This window comes from Neodiprion fabricii, chromosome 2 (genome assembly GCF_021155785.1).
Source record: "Neodiprion fabricii isolate iyNeoFabr1 chromosome 2, iyNeoFabr1.1, whole genome shotgun sequence".
NCBI classification, from domain to species: Eukaryota; Metazoa; Arthropoda; class Insecta; order Hymenoptera; family Diprionidae; genus Neodiprion; species Neodiprion fabricii.
The window spans coordinates 33,859,843-33,878,201 of NC_060240.1; the positions used below are offsets into that span (position 1 = coordinate 33,859,843).

The 18,359-nt window shown below is 35.9% G+C and overlaps 2 protein-coding genes and 1 long non-coding RNA gene across 5 annotated transcripts in view; 2 read left to right on the plus strand and 1 right to left on the minus strand.

Moving 5' to 3' along the window:
• Window positions 1–15,492, plus strand: LOC124176524 (kinesin-like protein Klp98A). 3 transcript variants are annotated; one of them, XM_046557923.1, is made up of 16 exons: window positions 1–470; window positions 677–746; window positions 3,559–3,669; window positions 3,893–4,009; window positions 4,357–4,602; window positions 4,784–4,953; window positions 5,202–5,610; window positions 5,916–6,200; window positions 6,520–6,930; window positions 7,105–7,302; window positions 9,266–9,385; window positions 10,363–10,464; window positions 11,375–11,512; window positions 11,582–12,604; window positions 12,860–13,132; window positions 13,193–15,492. In XM_046557923.1, exons 1-16 carry the CDS (start codon window positions 424–426, stop codon window positions 13,436–13,438), a joined length of 3,966 nt encoding a protein of 1,321 aa, XP_046413879.1. In that variant the 5' UTR covers window positions 1–423; the 3' UTR covers window positions 13,439–15,492. The 3 variants fall into 3 exon arrangements, with proteins under 3 accessions (XP_046413879.1, XP_046413881.1, XP_046413880.1); XM_046557924.1 differs by having other exon boundaries at window positions 2–470; window positions 12,863–13,132; XM_046557925.1 differs by lacking the exon at window positions 9,266–9,385.
• LOC124176525 (probable chitinase 10) overlaps window positions 14,257–18,359 on the minus strand; it is a 14,356-nt gene continuing 10,253 nt past the window's right edge. Inside the window, exons 11-17 of the mRNA XM_046557927.1 lie at window positions 18,165–18,319; window positions 17,794–17,934; window positions 17,549–17,696; window positions 17,072–17,257; window positions 16,876–16,998; window positions 16,471–16,672; window positions 14,257–16,196 (exon numbers count right to left, since the gene is read on the minus strand). Coding sequence (XP_046413883.1) covers window positions 15,985–16,196; window positions 16,471–16,672; window positions 16,876–16,998; window positions 17,072–17,257; window positions 17,549–17,696; window positions 17,794–17,934; window positions 18,165–18,319 — 1,167 coding nt within the window. The 3' untranslated portion in view covers window positions 14,257–15,984. The remainder of the gene's footprint in view (window positions 16,197–16,470; window positions 16,673–16,875; window positions 16,999–17,071; window positions 17,258–17,548; window positions 17,697–17,793; window positions 17,935–18,164; window positions 18,320–18,359) is intronic.
• LOC124176531 lies at window positions 16,109–17,000 on the plus strand. The gene is made up of 2 exons (XR_006869404.1): window positions 16,109–16,238; window positions 16,810–17,000. It is a non-coding gene; the product is annotated as an uncharacterized LOC124176531 (long non-coding RNA).

Here is an 18,359-nt window from a genome sequence, read left to right on the forward strand (position 1 = left end):
CTGTTCACTCCAGTTCGCTCTGTTCGCCACTCGCGTGTTTCCGCGACAAGTGCTGGCTGCCGGAGTGCGGAACAGTCGGATTTGACAGGCGGAGGTTTCGGCGCATGCGCAGTGCCCGCTTGCGTTTTGTTTTGCTTCATTTGTTGTCCTGCTTTTTTTACTTTTTCATCGTCCAATTCTCATCGGCACTGTCGCCGTGTCCGAAAGAACGACGACGAACAATCTTGGACAATGGCTGAGGCGCGGTGCAGTAACAGCGTCAGCCGGAGTCCGCAGCGATTAACAGACGAGAATAAAGGATCGAGTAGCCGTATCGCGTCATAGTGTATAGAGTATAATTACGGATCTGCATCGCAGGTCGATGTTCATTTTAAATAGTAAACCTTAACCCGAACCGTAGACGACGACAATACAGCTTTTGACATGGCATCGGTGCGCGTGGCTGTCAGGGTTCGGCCTTTTAACAAGAGGTGATTTTCACAGCTGATTCATTTAATATATGTTGTCGAAAATTTAACCATACTACGGTACAACTTGCTATAGGTCCACATCTACACAGTGCTCTATTTATCAAGCTTCACACTTTCGATGCATTTTTATATTATTATATTTATAGAGGTGATGGTTTTGAATAATATCCAAATTAATCCGACTTTCGTTTGTTTTGCTATTCTAGAGAATTGGCGATGAATGCCAAGTTGATTATCCAAATGGATGGAAAGCGAACGAGGATATTTAATACCAAGGTAAACAAATACAAATACATATGTACTCGTATTCGTTAGTTAAAAATCGTTTCGACATTGCGGTAGCGAATGTAGTATACATATATCTGTATGCCGAACCACATGATCTAAACAATCGACGTTGGTTATGAGTACAAGTCATTTATGCGCTGTTGCGTCGCATGTACGACAATTATAGTTTTTCTACTCCGACTTGATTCTATTTTTATTTTTTTATTTTCATTCGTTTCAACTATTCCCTTCACATTTACACGCCGCAGGCTATGCCTCACATATACATACATACATCGTGCGCGAAAATGAATTGCATAATCATTGCGCGACGACCGATAAAGATTATTTTAATATATAAATTAATACTTATGCACGCGCACGGAAAATGGACCAAGTCGGTCTATCGGCTGTATAATTATTACACAGGTCAACACGAATTTTGACTTTAATAAGAGGGTATGAAATTTCGATAGATTTATCGATAGTTGGATGAAAAAAATATATATGCCCTGAAAAAGTTTGCTTTTCTATCCAGGAGAACGGTTGAAGTGTATTTTAGAAAATCCATAGTTAAAATTTTTATTTATTGATAACTCGAAACAAACATATTTATATGTAATTTGTATCAACTTTTACTATCATATCAAATTACAAAATAGTGGAAAAAAGTGTGAAAGGGAACCCTATTACTTTTTCTTTCATGTTCATAAGTACTGTTTTCACTGAACACCAAATGTAGTCACACGTCATATTTTCGTTGTATTGGTCCTGATAACGTTGTTCGAAGTTCATAATATCTTGATGAAAACGTTCTCCTTGTACTTCTCAGCACGCCTCCATGTTGTTGTCAAATTTATCTAAATGAGCATGCAGCATATGTACTTTTAGAGACATTCTGCAACCCATGGTTATAAAGTTTTTTTTAACATACTTTCAACTAGATCTTGGTAATTTTCATGTTCGTTATTCCCTAAAAATCCAGAGACTACTGCTTTAAAACTATTCCAAACTTTTTTTTTTTTTTGGCGGTATTTTTAAATGTACCAGAACTGTTTAATATGTCTACGATAACTTAAAAGAATGTATTATTATCAAAACTACTACAAAAGCAAACTTTATATGGAATATGGGTACTTTTCCTTTATTTTGGAGCATAATGAAAAGAAAAATCATAAAATAAATTTTAGGAAACGGACAAAAAATTTTTATGTAGAGTTGTGTTATCGATGGACTAAGTCTAACTTGCAATGGATTTTCTCTATATAATAACCGTATAGTTTGTTGTGTACTGTATAGCTATACTACAGTTACACAACACAATCTTGAAAACAAAAAACGATAGAAAAATGACGATCTTGCATACCATCGGAAAGATCAGCTCCGTTTAAAGAGAAAGTCGTTATAATAAAGGTAAAATGATTGAGTTCATGTAAATGCACAACACACAGCCACCCGGGGAGAGCAGCGAATACCGCGCTGCATTAACGCAGCAGCTGGTGTGTTGCATGTGCAATTTTTTACAATGACTTCATAAATTATCCACGATACGGACGAAAATTCAGATCCTAGTATTAAAGACGTAACATTTCGCGGTGATAAGACGATTGTCATTTGATAATGCTTGCGAAGTTTGCTATTTTAATTCATTCGCGGCTATCCAGTCGAACTTCGTGTGCTATGATTATACTCTTGACGCAAATCACTTTGACCCGTGCGGTAAAATCTGTTAGCGCGTTTATTCGGGCGATGAAAGTGACGATAATAATGACATGAAAGTTGAAGATCCCGCGAATTAGTCACTCTGATATCGCGTATTCCTGCAATAATGCAACGGACTACGATAAACCGTAACGAATGTCATTCAAATGAAAAATCTAGGTGAGCATTCTGTCAGAAATCACCGAATGTGTCTCCTTTCGAAACAGCAAATTTTTCATATGCTTGCACATTTTCACCACCTTTCAGAATTTGTGTATATATATATATAAACTTTGGGGAATTAAGCCAATTTTATTTTATTAATTTTTTGTCAGTTCTCTTTAGATATGACAAGCTACATTCTGTGTTGTTCTTTTTTTTCATCCTAATCCAGCATCGAATTTAAATTTACTTGAGAATTGATTCATCTCCATTCTTTCGTAATACTTAGTTATCGTGTTGCTTTTCTAGTTTTGACGATTTCTCGTCTAATCACGTGTACAGAGAGTGAGTTATTATATTATTACAAATTCTCTCCGTTTTGTATTCCTGATCGGATGCTACAAAAAAGTGTCGTTAATTATATAAATTCGACAAAGCGATCGGAATATTTGCATATATAATTAATTTAATACCTAATGAATCTAATCGCGATAAGAAACAAGTACGAGATTAATAATGTACCACGCCAATCCATGTACGATCGCGTGTCATATATTAAATACGAAAATCGCTATGTTGCCAAGTTAAGATTTAAAAATAAATAATGACAATAATAATAATAACAACAATAATAAATACAATAATAATAACAATAATATCATTCGTCGCGCACATGAATTGATCACCTGACTCATTTCAAATACGAAAAGTCATGTATCGAATTCAACTGATGCAAAATTAAAAATACTTTGTTCTATTTACATGGTTTCGAAGCTATAGCACTTGTACTTTCGTTAATTAAGTTTAGTACATAAATCCGTTTTGGTTTTGAGTTTAGCAATTTTTTTTAGTGCCATTTTCTTTTACGACACGTTCTGTGATATGCTTCGTTGTTAGTATTATCCATTGATGTTATTAATAATTATTCAGCGGCTTATATGGTGAATAATTTCTCTAGCCTCCAGGCACTGGCAGAGACATAGATGGAGAAAAATACAAGGACTTTACATTTGATCATTCCTACTGGTCGTATGACAGCGAGGATGAAAACTACGCTTCACAGGAAGAGGTATGAGGCATCTGTGATAAAAAAAAAAACTATGACGTTGTAGCTTGCCTGTTTATTTTAAAAAGTTCATAAAACGATATTGCTATAATGCCAGACATGTCAGTTACTTGTTCAGTAATGTGTGACTGAAGACTGGTGAATTGATTAACGAAGGAGAAGTGAACCTGCCAAATTGATTACCAAACATAACTTAATCATGTATATTTCATGCAAATAATTTCAGGTTTTCTATGATCTGGGTACCGACGTGATAGAAAGTGCCTTCTCAGGCTACAATGCCTGTGTTTTCGCCTATGGTCAAACGGGATCTGGAAAAACATTTACAATGATGGGTACTCCGGTAAATGCGCCAATTCATATTTTATATTCACATAAATCTAATTCCACTGGAAATTGTATGCAACCTAAATTCATCCTCCCTGGTTGGATCGAATCCATCAATTTTTGGCAATCGCGATATTATTTCTTTGTAAGAAATTTATCTTGGGTGCACAGTTCTTGAAGTGTTGTTGAAGTAATTAAAATCCCAATGAGCGATCCAAAAATTGACTATATATTTTTCTGTTTGAAAGTTTTCATTTTTTCGTGGAGGCTTAAAATATTAGAAAGAGAAGAAAACAGAAAAATACGTATATTTTTTCCTCAGCAGAAATTCTGATAACTTGGTTTTTCAATTATTTTGCACAGGAATCTCAAGGCCTTATACCTCGGATCTGTAAGACTTTGTTCGCACGAATGGCGGCGGGGAAAGAAAGTGGTGCTTCGTACAGAACAGAGGTATCTTTTTTGGAAATTCATAATGAGAGAGTAAGAGACTTGTTGAGGCCCGAACAATCTCAGTCGCATTCTTTAAGGGTGCGAGAACACCCAAAACGCGGGCCTTACGTACAAGACCTGTCCAATCATCTGGTGTACGACTACTCTGATATTCAGGTAATTAATCGAACTTTATTGTTTATTAGGAAGCGACCGATTGCTCACTAAAATATTGTTGATTGATTTACTAAAATATCATTGTAATTCCCCCAATTATGCAATAGCAAATATATTGCGCGCAGTAAATTTGTGAAGAATAAAATTTATATTCACATGATTTATGATGTATATTTTTCAGGAGTGTATGGTCAGAGGAAATACACACAGAACCACAGCAAGCACAAATATGAACGATGTCAGTAGTCGGAGTCATGCAATATTTACTATAACATTTGTTCAGGCTGGTTTCTCCGGCAATATGCCATCAGAAACAGTTTCAAAAGTGCATCTGGTAGACTTGGCTGGAAGGTAATATATTTTCCTACACTTTCACAGCATTGATATGTATCTCTACACATAACCCGTTGCGCACAAAAAAATTGTAGGTGATCTAAATGTGTTACTAATATTATACTTGCTTACGATCGATAATTATTGTAAAAAAGTTTTCCTCTTGTACAAATAACAGCACAAAATAAGCGTGAAACTTATCCATTACATTCCCTTATAACATATTTAAAAAACCAACTCAAAATGTTGTCTATTCAAATGATTAGCGAGAGGGCGGATGCTACGGGAGCAACGGGTCAGCGTCTGAAAGAAGGTGCTCACATAAACAAATCCTTGGTGACACTGGGCTCAGTGATATCGGCCTTAGCCGAAGTCAGTTCGAGCTCGTGTTCGAGTGACTCTAATTCTAAGCGCAACATCTTCATTCCGTATCGAGACAGTGTGTTAACTTGGTTACTGAAGGACTCTTTGGGCGGTAATTCTAAGACAATCATGATCGCTGCTGTCAGTCCAGCGGATTGTAACTACGGCGAGACGCTTAGTACTCTTCGATATGCAAACCGAGCAAAGAATATCATCAACAAACCTACAATTAATGAAGATGCCAATGTCAAACTGATCAGGGAACTCAGGGAGGAAATACAGAAGCTCAAATCTCTTATTGACAAAGATGCGGTGAGAATTGTTAATTCTTACTCAATTAATGCATTAATTTTTGTATTCTTTAATGAGAAATATGAAAAGGAATACTCTAAAGTCAAGACAAAACAAACTAACATTTCTTAATTATTATTTCAAACCTGTTTGTACAAAACTCTTTGCATATTAGTATATAGTATCCTCTTTTCATGTAAACCATTTATAGGATTTTATGCAGAAACATAAAAGCAATAATTAAATTCCGCCATGATAATTCAGAATATCCTAAACTCGTTATTTTTTAACGAATCCTCTTAATAATTGAATGTTTTTGTTAGCAGAGCGTGGAAAGACCGCCGCAAGTGTTACTTGCGCAAATTCATGAAAAACAAGAACAAGAAAAGGTGCTAACTGAAGAATGGGCTGAAAAATGGCGAGAAACTCAATTGATCCTGCAGGAACAACGAGCTTTGGGTCTTCGCAAAAGTGGAGTTGGCGTTGTTCTCGATTCTGAAATGCCACATCTCGTCGGGATAGACGATGATTTACTGAGCACTGGAGTCACTCTCTATCACTTAAAAGAAGGAAAAACCTTGATCGGCACCGAGGATGCCACGACGCCTCAGGTAGAGTGAATTGAATTGCTTCCGATCAGAGTGGGAAAAAAGACAAATAAAAAAAGTCTACATATTGTTTACAGCAACTGGAATACATAAGTATTTTTGGAAAAAAAAGTTATATGAATGTGTTGATGAAAATGATTGAAAGAATAAGGTACTTTTGAGTTGCAAAAAGGCTTAGAGAACTCTGATCTGGCTGATTTTATATGGAATAAAATGTTTCCCTACTTATTAAAATATAGCCCCATCTAGTTTGGTCTAGTATTATCATATCCCATAAAATTTTTGACATGGCTTGACCAAAATATTGTTGTATGGTTGATAGGATATAGTCTTATCAGGCATTGACGTTGAACCTGAACACTGTGTGGTGGAATTGAATGAGGGAATTGCGACACTTCATCCGCTCTCAGCCCATTGTTGGATAAATACAGCACAGGTTGACAAAGCAACGAGGTTATCGCAGGGGTGCATAATACTTCTCGGACGAAATAACATGTTCCGTTATAACGATCCAGCAGAGGCTGCAAAGCTTAGAAAAGAAGGTGGAATTGGAAATGGCAATTTACAATCGGTAGTCAATCTTTCCAGACTGTCTCTTCTCAGTTGGAGCGTTTCTGACCTCCACACTTCGTCCTCGAATGACAATCTCCTTAATTCGAGCGAGGACCTTAGGGCTATAGAAGAACTGGAGCATCAGAAGGCTCTTCTTCTCAAAGAAAAGGAAGACTTCAAGGTAGAAACTTAATTTCATGTATTCAATCACTGATTACAATGTTTTTACATTAAAAGATTTGCGTATTAGGTTTATTTCTTCAAAGTTGACGATCGAAGGGTTGCCTATTCCATTTTTTGGCATTTTTTTGGTCTCACGTTTGTTTGACTCCATAACATCTTGTTTCTTCATCAGCGAGAGCAAGAAGAAAGAGAAGAGAGATGGGCAGCTCGAAGAGAAGCTTTAGAAGGAGCACAGCGAGAGCTGGAGAGAGAATGGGGTGCGCAGTGGAGAGAATGGGCTGAAGCTCTTGCGCAGCTTGAAGCACGACAGCAAGATTTAAGGTCTAGGCGGAATGCGCTGGAACAGGAACGACGAGATGAAATGACTCAAGTAAGTGATCCCAACACAGATATAATATCTGCAAAAAATCAGTTCTATTTTATATTCATCGCTGTTTGTTTTCTTATTTGTTTGTCTGGAAATATTATTATTTATTCACATGTTTGTCCATTGGATATGTGACTGTCGTTAATGCCTTGTTTTGTATGAATTGAACTTAGTATATTTAAACCGGAAAGTGGTGCAGTAAATTAATTTTTTCTTACAAAGCAAGATGCTGTAGTACAGAAGTTTTAATCATTGACTAAAAAAGTTCAACGGTCTAACTTGAAATCATGTAATGTGAACGAAAATGCAAATTAACGCGCACAAATGGTAGGTAATGGGCAGGTTTATTTTTATATTTATATTTGACAAGGTTAAAAAAGCTTAAACAATCTTAGGGCTTATAATGATAATGTAGAATCGACCTGAAAAACCGGCGTGTAATTAAATGCATTTCAGATTATTATTCAATTCAGGCATTTATTTAAAACAGCACTGTTGGACAGTTAGCTGTATGCTCGTGCCTCTTTGTACATAAAATTTTGGAAGATAAGTAAAAAAAAAAGAAACGTAAAGTATTAGCAGTTACGTTACTGGAGAGGAGAACGGTGATGTAGCAATTCCAGGATTGTTATTCTATACAAAAGTTTTAACTATGTAAAAATTTTTCGATATGTAGTCACTATATATATTTATATGTATAAAAGTAATAGAATAGTATACATATATAGGATATCTATATGGGTTTGTTATGCAAGAAAACTGTTGTTGTTTTACTATTGTTTAATAAATCTTTCTCAAAAATTGGCATTCCATCTTCTGTAAACTATGTAACACAAAAAAAAGATACAAAACAAAAATTTGCAATACCTTTCTGCTAACTGAATTAATATTCATGAATTGTTCGCTATAACGTTCTTATTAACAAACCCACTTGGTTATTAAAGTCTTTTTCATTTATCCAATATCTTTGTGAGTCAACATTTAACTGTTTCGATTGATTATAAATTACACCATAATTAACAAGCCTGGTTTTTGGGAAAGTTTTTAACACTTCGACTAAAATGCAGGTAATGTATACTTTATCTCTACAGCGTTACTTTGTCTGAATTGAGGGAGGCGTAACGAAAATTGCAAAGGCTCGAACTATGAGTTTATCAAACCAAGATACGTTAATGAAATAAGAGGTTGAAAATTTAGAAAAAATTGTTTTTGCTGTAAGTTCAATTCGTTGCGGCTCCCACTGCAATTAAAAAATTGAAATCTGCAGTAATTATCGTAATCAAATCTGTAAGAGTTGAATGTCTTATTCTATTTGGTAATTCGAACTTTGGAAATTTGATGTTTGTGTGTATGCGTATTAATTGCGTGAATAATGAATCGTTAATTCACTTTCGTTAAATTATCTTATTAATTTTCACACAATATCAGACTAAAAATATTGCACGACGATCTTCATACTTTATGCATTAAATATTTTTGTGTGGAATTGTACTCGTGGTATGCTTTAAAACTATAGGTAAATAGAATACAAATTCTTTTATAAACAACAAATATTCTAGAGTTAAAAAAATCTCAAATTCCAGTTCCAGACTGCAAACACTTATTTTGAAACAAATTAATAGTTACATGGTAAAATCTCATCTAAAGATGGTTCAAGTCACTTTTCCAAAATGTAAAAGCTAAAGGTTGAGCATATCTGGCTTGATGATGATTGGGGAAACCTGACAAACTCGGAATCCACGTGTTAGCTGAAGATATGAAATTTGGATTTGCCTGCCCTCAAAGAACGCATGCCTTAATTACATAATTTGGTTATAAAGTACAGTGCGACAAGCATTTAGTTGTATTATATAAGCGATAAAAATGATAATATGATTTACATTTTTTACATTTCAAACTTTGCATTCATAATATTTTATTTCTATTAATTTTTTGTTAACGGAGTGATGTGTATGTGTGTGGCTAGGTAGAAAGTGTTTGTAGGGAAGTCAGCTCTCTGCGAACGATTCTTCAGTCTAAACAGCGCCAATTCGACGAGTTCATGCACACGCAAAATCGCGTATCAAACGATAGACAGCAAAAAAAGGTAAGCGTAAATTTTTTTTAATTTATAATATCTATTTTTTCTTGTATTGCTTCTTTTTGAATGTATTATGATAGAGAATTTCACTCATTAGTTTATCTGTAACTTTATTCATTGTTACGTATAATTGCATTTCGATAATTTTAAAGATTTTTCGGACTGCAAAATTGTGCCCCATACTTGTGAAAATGAACCCGAAACGTAAATGTTTTTCCCTTGGATTTTATTCGTCAATAATTATGCTTATGTATAAGTTCGCAATTCGAACATCTGCATAACTAATTAAAGTCATTAAACTACCGGAATAATTCTATTGAACATCGTAAGCCGGCTGCAGCCGCATAATGACGGTTACTGATCCATCCTTTCCCTTGTTCCTTACAAGCCGGAAAGTGGCTTCTGGGGACATACCCTATCAGGTATGGTGGGTGTAGGCACTAATTATTATTAATTATTATTAATTAACCGTGGCAAGAGTACTTTCCCGTTTTCAAAACCTTTTCTATGATAGTTGTGAATATGATTTTTTCAATATTCATACGGTCTAGTCTTTGCATTTTAATATATTTTGATAACAAAAAATTGACCCCACACACTTTAGGATATGGCGCAAAGTACACTTTTTTCATTCTTTTAACTCAACAGTGCAAGTATCTATCCACAGACTCTACGGGTAAGCAATTCGCCATCGGTGATCGATTATTTCATAGCTATTGATTAGAATTTTGAGTGTTGATAGGTACTTCGAAATTACCCAGCCTTAGATATTCACAAAAATAACACATGCAAAATGCACATCAACGATCGAACTGGTTTATTGAGTACTGAATTCACGATTAACGAGAAACATTATTGGTATTGTCTGGTTTCGAATACGGAATTTGATTCAGTTCCTGTCCCTTTCAATATGACTCCTCAGTATTAAAGTAAACGAGTGATCCATCATTAGCGTCTGTAATATATTGTATAATAATTTGCAGACAGGTGATGGGGTCAGCAGTGATATTAGTACGCCTGAATCTTGGTCTAGTCTTAATGATGCCGATTCTGCCCATGCTGTGCGAGAGCTAGTCAATAATCACGTAAGTCCAAGAATTCATCATTACCAAGCGCTTTGGGCTGACGATGTGCTAGCTTATGAACTTCCCGTCTTCAAACAAGTTTCGAGCTGAAATAATAATGATAATAAAAACAACGATAATAACAACAATGATAGTAATAATGTAATTATCTCGTTCGAACCTTGAAAGGCCAATGTCAAATTCGTGATCAGCAACTCAGAAAACCTTCAAGTAATAATTTACATCAAAATCCAAATGTTTTTAGTTTTTTTCGGCATATTGAATGCGCCTAATTAAAATTTTGAAATCTAGCTTTATATTCGTGATCGTCGACCCCAACAAACCTTGTGGTATCTGTTTTCATTTTAATTTATTCATCCATTCTCAAGATATCATTTTTATTTTATTTTTTATAATTTGGTTATTTAAATAATTAGAAAAGTACTAAACCGATTAAAGCTAAAACTAACCAGTTCCAAGTTTGGAAACTCGCGTCGATTGAGATCAAAAACATTCAAATTCGGCAAATAGTTTCCGAAATATCGTCGGATAACAAAATTGATGGCATGTACACGCACGCACGAAAATAATGACACGTGATGCTATAGACCTTGAAACGCTGAGATCCAGTGAAAGCTCAACTTTTTATTTTCGGGGTGATTACAATAACTACCTATTTTCTATGATACAACGACACGGAAAGTTAAAAATCTTTCAAGTACCATGATTTTTTCAACCACTATTCTGTTATCATTTGGTAACTCAGAAATGATTGTTTTATGTATTGAAATAATCACAAAAATTATTCAAATATACTTTCAGAATGCTCAAACTACAAATAATGATATTTTGTTGTCAACCGTCATTATAAAAATGAATGACGCCCAATTGTAACGAGACTGTAAGAAACAAGTATACTTTACTTTTGCAGAGAAAAGAATTAACCGCCTTAGAAAACGAGCTACAAGACAAAGTGAAGTCTCTGAACGAGCACAGAAGAAAGGTCGATTCAATTGACGTTGAGTTGTTTGATGTGGCAGACGAGCATCAAAAGATTTTGAACCTGGATGTAAGTGTGACCTATCCGGTATGCTAGAACCTACAATATGCTCGTAATGTTCATCATGATCGATTTTAGCTGGAACGTGGTGAAGTCAGCGAGAAGAAACTGTTACTGGCAAAACGGACTCAAGAGCAATTACAAGAAATTATGAATAGGAAACAGAGTCTTTCGTTGGATTTGAAACGGGTCGGTCCATCTTCATCTTGCAATGATTCATTGAACGGTGAGGACGTGACGTCCCAGTCCGATTTGAAGTCCTTGCAAGACGAGTGCAACCGGAAATTGAAGATAGCGTCAGCGGTAAACCTGCTGTACAATTACGACCCGCCGCTTTCCGTAGAAACGACGGACACGTTTCACACAGCGGCAGCAGACTCTCCAGAGTTTCTGAAAGGCTTTAGGGAGGATGAAGAACAAAACGAAGAAGCTGAGAATAAGACAAAATCCGAGTATGTTACTGCCAAAGAAGACTGTGGTCCAGGTACAAGCACTGGGCCTGACCCAAGCCCAGATATTGAACACAGTGAAAAAGTTGTGCAAGAAGATGTGAAGAAATCAATGAAAGAAGACGAACACTTACTCGATGAAAAAGTTCAGGATACTTTTGAGTGCAACGATAAGAAAGATAACAATTTACTGAGTGAAAGCGCCTCGACTGAGAGTCTCACAAACCATGAATCTCCGCAGCATCAAACGCTGAGGAGACTGCAGCAGAGGATTGCTCGTCAAAAAATGATTATTATGAGATTGTTGGAAATTAATGCTCCGTGCAAAGAGGATCTTAATCGTCAGATCGGCGTTTTACAGGACTTACAGAAGCAGCAAATCGAGCTGGAAGCTTTGATGATTGAAAGGAAGCCGTCAAATCACGACGCAGGTAGAACTGAAAAGAGAATCCCTGCTATCGATCAGGATCCTTATATGCGAGTCGTCGATTCGCAGGATAACTTTGGTCAGAATTCGAACCTCACAGACAAAAATTCTTTCTCAAATTTTAACGACTTCCAATCACAGCAAAGTTCTGTTTCGGAAATATCCCAGCAGCCAACACTCATGCGAAATTCTCCAAGCCAGACTTACACCTCTGTGTATCTCACGGTAAATAAATTGAAGAATGCAATATCCATATAACTTTGTATGCTGGATCATGTTCAGATTTAACGGTGAATCCCACAAAACAGGAGAAGACTGATATTATTTTGATTATTCTGTTAGTGTAAAAGCTCTCGCTATTATTTAGAACATAAAACGTTTAGCATTGGTTGGATTCAAATTCAATTCAGTTTTCAACTAATCTTAAATTGTTATCCATTATTCTGCCTTCAATTCTGATAAAAACGAAACATGTTCCAGCAGAGTCGAGACCGTTCGGATCACTTAAGCAGTCCTTACTCGTTGACGATAACGAGGTCATTACCATCGCTGATTGCCAGTGAAAACGAAAATGAGAACGTGATTAACATGATCGTGAGCGTTCCGTCATACATTGTCCGTGGTGCTGGTGCTTCCAGTCATTACGAATACGAGGTACGGGTTGCAGCTAGGGACGACAGCTGGACATTGTTGAGACGATACAGGCGGTTCAGGGAGCTCAACATTATGATGCGCCAAAAATATGGTGCTAAAGTAAGGGATTTCGCTTTGAAAACCCTGTGTCATATTGTTACATTCTCATAATTTTTCTAGATTGGAACGATACCGTTCCCCCCACGTCAATTTTTCAAGAAATCTGAAGCAATTGCTCGTCAACGGCGAAAACAACTCGAGGTCTATCTTCGCCGCTTGATACAGGCTTGTGCCGAATTGCCTCTTTGCCAGCCTCTCTACAAATACAATACAGATCTGAGTCAGATAGACAAGCAGTCTCTCCTAGAATTTAGCGTGTTTTTCCGACGAGGAACCTTCGAGAGCAGCAAATATGGTACCAGCTAGTAAGTTCTGCTTTAATTGTGAATTATTAATTTTCGACAGCTTAGATTTGACAGCCTATACATATATATCTTAATGTCTTGCATAGGAGAATTCAACGGTGATGAACGTGAATTGCGTAGTGAAATTTTTAAGCTCTAGTTCGACAATTTTGTTTTTGTTATTTGTTAATATTATATAACTAATCAATGGCGCCACTGTGGATTTTACCATAACGCATTTGGTGAAACCTCTTTGATTTATTAATAATATTGAAATAGATCGAATAGAATTGATGTTTAGTTTATGCCTCACCTCTACATAAAATGAATAAATCTATCTAAACGAGTTGACAATAAAAGGTACGTGTCCAGCAAAGTTATAATTATTCGAAATGGGCCAGTTTCAAATGCCAAAAAATGTCAATACTTAAATTTATAAATACGAGCCAGTCCCAATTTATAACTGTTTTTTGCACCACGCGAATTCAAGTGCAACAAAATTTCATTCCCCAGGGAGAGTAATTCTGTCTTAATCATGACCATGTCTGCACTTTGTCTTGCGAGAATAGTCTTTTGAAATTTGTTAACCAAAGCTCTGCATAATTGATTTTTATTCGTGCTAAAATAATCTTTGCAAATGTTTAATTGATTTCAATACGACCTCAATTTATTCGTCATCTTGTACTTATAACTTTTCGGGTTGTGCGTGTGGTTGTTTCATGTACCTGAATTTATGATATCATTATCACTGCAAACTTATCGTTAATTTTTTGTCTTCAGTGGAGTTAAATTAAAAATAATGCCTACACGATAGGCGGGCAAATTCTTTTTTCTCGCCTGTTTTCAGTTTCTAAACGCGTGCAAAAGTATGAGAACCAAAATTACCAGTCATTTTGGTCTGGAAAAATCCGTTATAATGTGGTAATGATTTTTTGATGCTTCGTTTCTCCTTTTACCTTGAATTAGATAATTTTGTTGTACTTCGTGACTGGAACTCATATCCTATGTCTATGAATTGACGAATATCCCCAACAGCTCTGACCAGATTTATCATTATAACAATGATTGTGATTAATTATGAAATAATGAAAACGGCTCTATAATTGAAGCGCTAAATAATAATAATAATAATAATAGTAATGATAATAATAATAATAATAATAATAACAACAACAGTATCGTAGCTTACTGAGGAGTGCCTCTGTGGGATTGGGTGTTAAATTTTTTGAATAATTTATAAAGAGTGATATTACGTTGCATATTACCAATGTCCCACTGGAGACGTTTCATTTTACATATCGAACATAGAATTTCAATCAAAAGTGCATAATTCAGCTGTTGCGCATTGTAGCATCAACATTACACTTGTAATAATCAGCGCCGACGTAGATAGAAACAAAAGTTATTGTGATTTCTTAATAATACACCGAATGACGGGAATATAGCTTGGGATAGAAAGCATTCTACTCGACAATTAATTCCACAAAAATGGTCATCGTATAATAATATGAATTGTTTTCAGTATTATATATGTATATATATTATTTTATTACAAATGTTGACTTATAATAATAAAATATGCTACACTTAATCTTAAATAACGATCTACTATACATTTAAAGTAAACTATCGGTGTAAAATGCAAGGAAGACAATATATACCAATGCGGATATGTAATATATATATAAATATATATATATATATATATATATATATATATATTAGGTATATACTGTGACAGAAGAAAAACATAATAAAAAGAAGTTATGCTTTGTAAAAGTAAGATACATCGGATACCAAATTGATCCTCGTTTTATTTATTTCTTAACTCATTATTGAAATTTTGTATTATACATCTTACATGTAATTATTCAGGCATGCAGTAAATATTTTGTATTTTATTTCAATATATTTAAGCAAATCAGTTCCAATTTTTTACGAAGCCAATTATTTTGAGACAACAATATGATAGAGTAATAATTAGTCAAAATCGAAATGAGTTTTAAATATTTAATTTCAATTCAAGAGGATGTCTCCTCGTCAATGAACCGATGCAGTAATTGAGCCGGAAGTGTAGAAACTGGCAAAAAGAAGCCGAATCGGGAGAATAATTTATGGTCTAGATGACGAGGATGACTTTACTTTCTCCGTCGCACGTGGAGCGGGACTCTGAAGGCAATGGATGATTGATGAACCGATACAGTGTTCATAGTGATTTATAATTGAACACAAGGAAGCGGTACTGACTTCAAAGAGGCCGAATTAAATGATTTTCGATATCAAGAGTTCGGTAGGAGTGATTAATTAATGAATTTCAATCTGACCGCCAATAGGCTTTTTCTGAGAATTCTCTACAACGTTGAAACTTTTGTTACTTCGAGGTTCATGGTCCCGTATCCTAAATAAAAATGCGTCCTGGGATAGCGCGTAAGTGAGTATGTGAATTGTATATGCCTGGAAAAAGTTGCGATACAGGCTATTGGTAATAAGTCATGTAGAAATAGAAATTTATTTACCACTTGGTGTCTTCCGTTTAATCTATACATAGTATAATATTATTAATGAGCTTTAAGCTGCAGGTGGGGCTTGTGTATGCTGTAGACATCCTTCAACGTTCTCTGGCCAATCACACACATTCTCGTTAGGGTTGAAGACCAGATTTACTGGACATGGCATGTGGTGCTTTCGTTCACCTTCGCACATGTAGTACCTTGTGCAATCATTTTTGTCAGAGTGGTATGAGATGTGGTTGTCCTCTGAGTCGCAAACCACTTCATTTGCTGTAACAAGCGGTTACACATGGTGCTCAGATACGTAAATCGGTAACGAACCATTCTTACGCATATTATAACTTTCATAGATTGTATCGTATAATTTTTATTGGAAATGGTCGTACGAACTGATGAGACTATCCCTTCTAGTTTCATGGACCTTATAAAAGATGTTTACTCTGAATGGCATCAATAACATCACTTCCAGTGTACTTTTATAATCAATCACTAATTTGGCACGGGAAATATTAGCAAGAATGAATTGGGAGAATGGGAAACTCACGATCCTTGGTTGTGTATTTTCCACTCTTCGAAAAACTTTCGTACGGACCGTCATATTCCAGTTTAACAGAGTAATCCAAAAGTTCTTTTTTCATCGCTTTGATCAGCGGGTATTTGCCAGTTCCACATGTTCCTTTGAAGTCATCCATATCGACAGACCATATCATGATTCCACCGAAGCCTTCTTCTTTTAGCCAACTCATCTGGAATGATTTTCGTTTGAAAAATGTGATTAAAAATTGAAATTAAAGACTTGTGTGAAAGTGGAAGCCCAGAAAATGTATCGCGTCATTTATACAAGGACACGAAAGTACTTTAATATTTTCAATTATCCCACAAGGTACATTGTGATGAACACAGCGTCGCCTGCAGGCGATGAGATAATTTTTCATGACTTTGAATTCACCTTGTTCATCAAACTCCGCTCGTCGTCAAATCCAACCCATTGATCGTCTCTGTACGCGAAAGGAACCTGCTGTTCGCTATCCCAAACTAAAGTAGTATTGTCTTCATTGAGGAATGAGCACACCTAAAAAGGAACGTACGATAATTATGGGACTGCCGTTAAAGGTATGAAAAAATTTGGGTGTTTCAAAGCTTACCTCGTAATACGACAAAAATCCAGACTCGTTCGTGAATTTTCCAGCGGTTCCACCTTCTGAAGCTGGTGCGCCGATGTCAAACTTCTCGTTGTCAACCAACTTGAAGGATCGACCGTAGGTCGGCATTCCTATCATCAATTTTTCTTTCGGCGCACCTTGCTTCACCCATTCACGAGCACTGTAGTCCTGTAAACACGTAATTACAACGTTAATATTGAATTATACAGATATTAAAAAGAAAAAAAGAGATGAGATTTAAAATTTGTAATTGACCAGTGTGAATGAAGTCAACCCTGTTCGCGCGACAAACCGTACGATGCAAATTATTTTGTAATCATTGACTGCAATAATTAGTTGGACAATGACAACGAGATCCAATGCTTTCTTTGATACTGAGAGATAATTTCCTCATCACTTAATAATAATTAATAGTGAAATTAAAGTTGTTTAATGACGGCTGAAATCACAGTATCTTACCACAGTCAATTTCTTTTGATAACTGGTTGCGCTTTCCAGCGGATACAGCGGGCTGTTGTGACCAACTTGTCTTTCCCACTGACCATGGAAGTCGTATGTCATCACGTTTATGAAGTCCAAGTACTTCGATATCTCTGGTACATCGTACCTGAAAACGAACGAATCGTGAACAACAGTTGCTAAAAGCAGTGCAAAAAGAGAAGCTTTTACTTGAGAGCACATTGCTTAAGAGATCTAGTAATTACCCGGCAGCAATAGCTTCGAAACTAGCAGGCACCGCTGCAGACAGTAATAATTTCGGTTGTCCCGAACTCGTGGCTTCTCCTTCGAATGCAACCCTCAATTCCTTCAGAAGATTCACGTACGCAGAACGGTCATCGGCGCCACTAAAACGTGCAAATTACACTCATTGGCTTGACCTTGACAAAAACTACACGTAGAGGTATGCGCGAATAGAACATCCCTTCACTTTTCTCAGAGTGCATGCTTTCTATGAGTTGAATATTTATTGATAAAGTGTAGATGGATCTCAGAATTTTTCGTAAAATATATCTTACATGTCAAGTATTTTTATGACCAGTAGCAGTACACGTTATGTGTAGTACTTCGTACTCACCGTGGATATTCCCAGTCAACGTCCAGACCATCGAATTTATATTCCCTGAGGAAATCTATCGCTTCGTAGACGAATTGGTTCATCCTGAACATATTGCTTGTCAGTTCTTTGAACGGGGTTGAACCGAACGCCCATCCACCGATTGCAAGAAGTATCTGGAACGAGATTATTCACGTGAGTTATGGCACTCTTTAC

Coding starts and splice junctions, on each gene's coding strand:
- LOC124176524 (XM_046557923.1), top strand. CDS start 424: ATGGCATCGGTGCGCGTGGCTGTCAGGGTTCGGCCTTTTAACAAGAG. Junction 4,010..4,356: donor TTACAATGATGGGTACTCCG/GTAAATGCGCCA, acceptor TATTTTGCACAG/GAATCTCAAGGCCTTATACC. Junction 5,611..5,915: donor CTCTTATTGACAAAGATGCG/GTGAGAATTGTT, acceptor TTTTGTTAGCAG/AGCGTGGAAAGACCGCCGCA.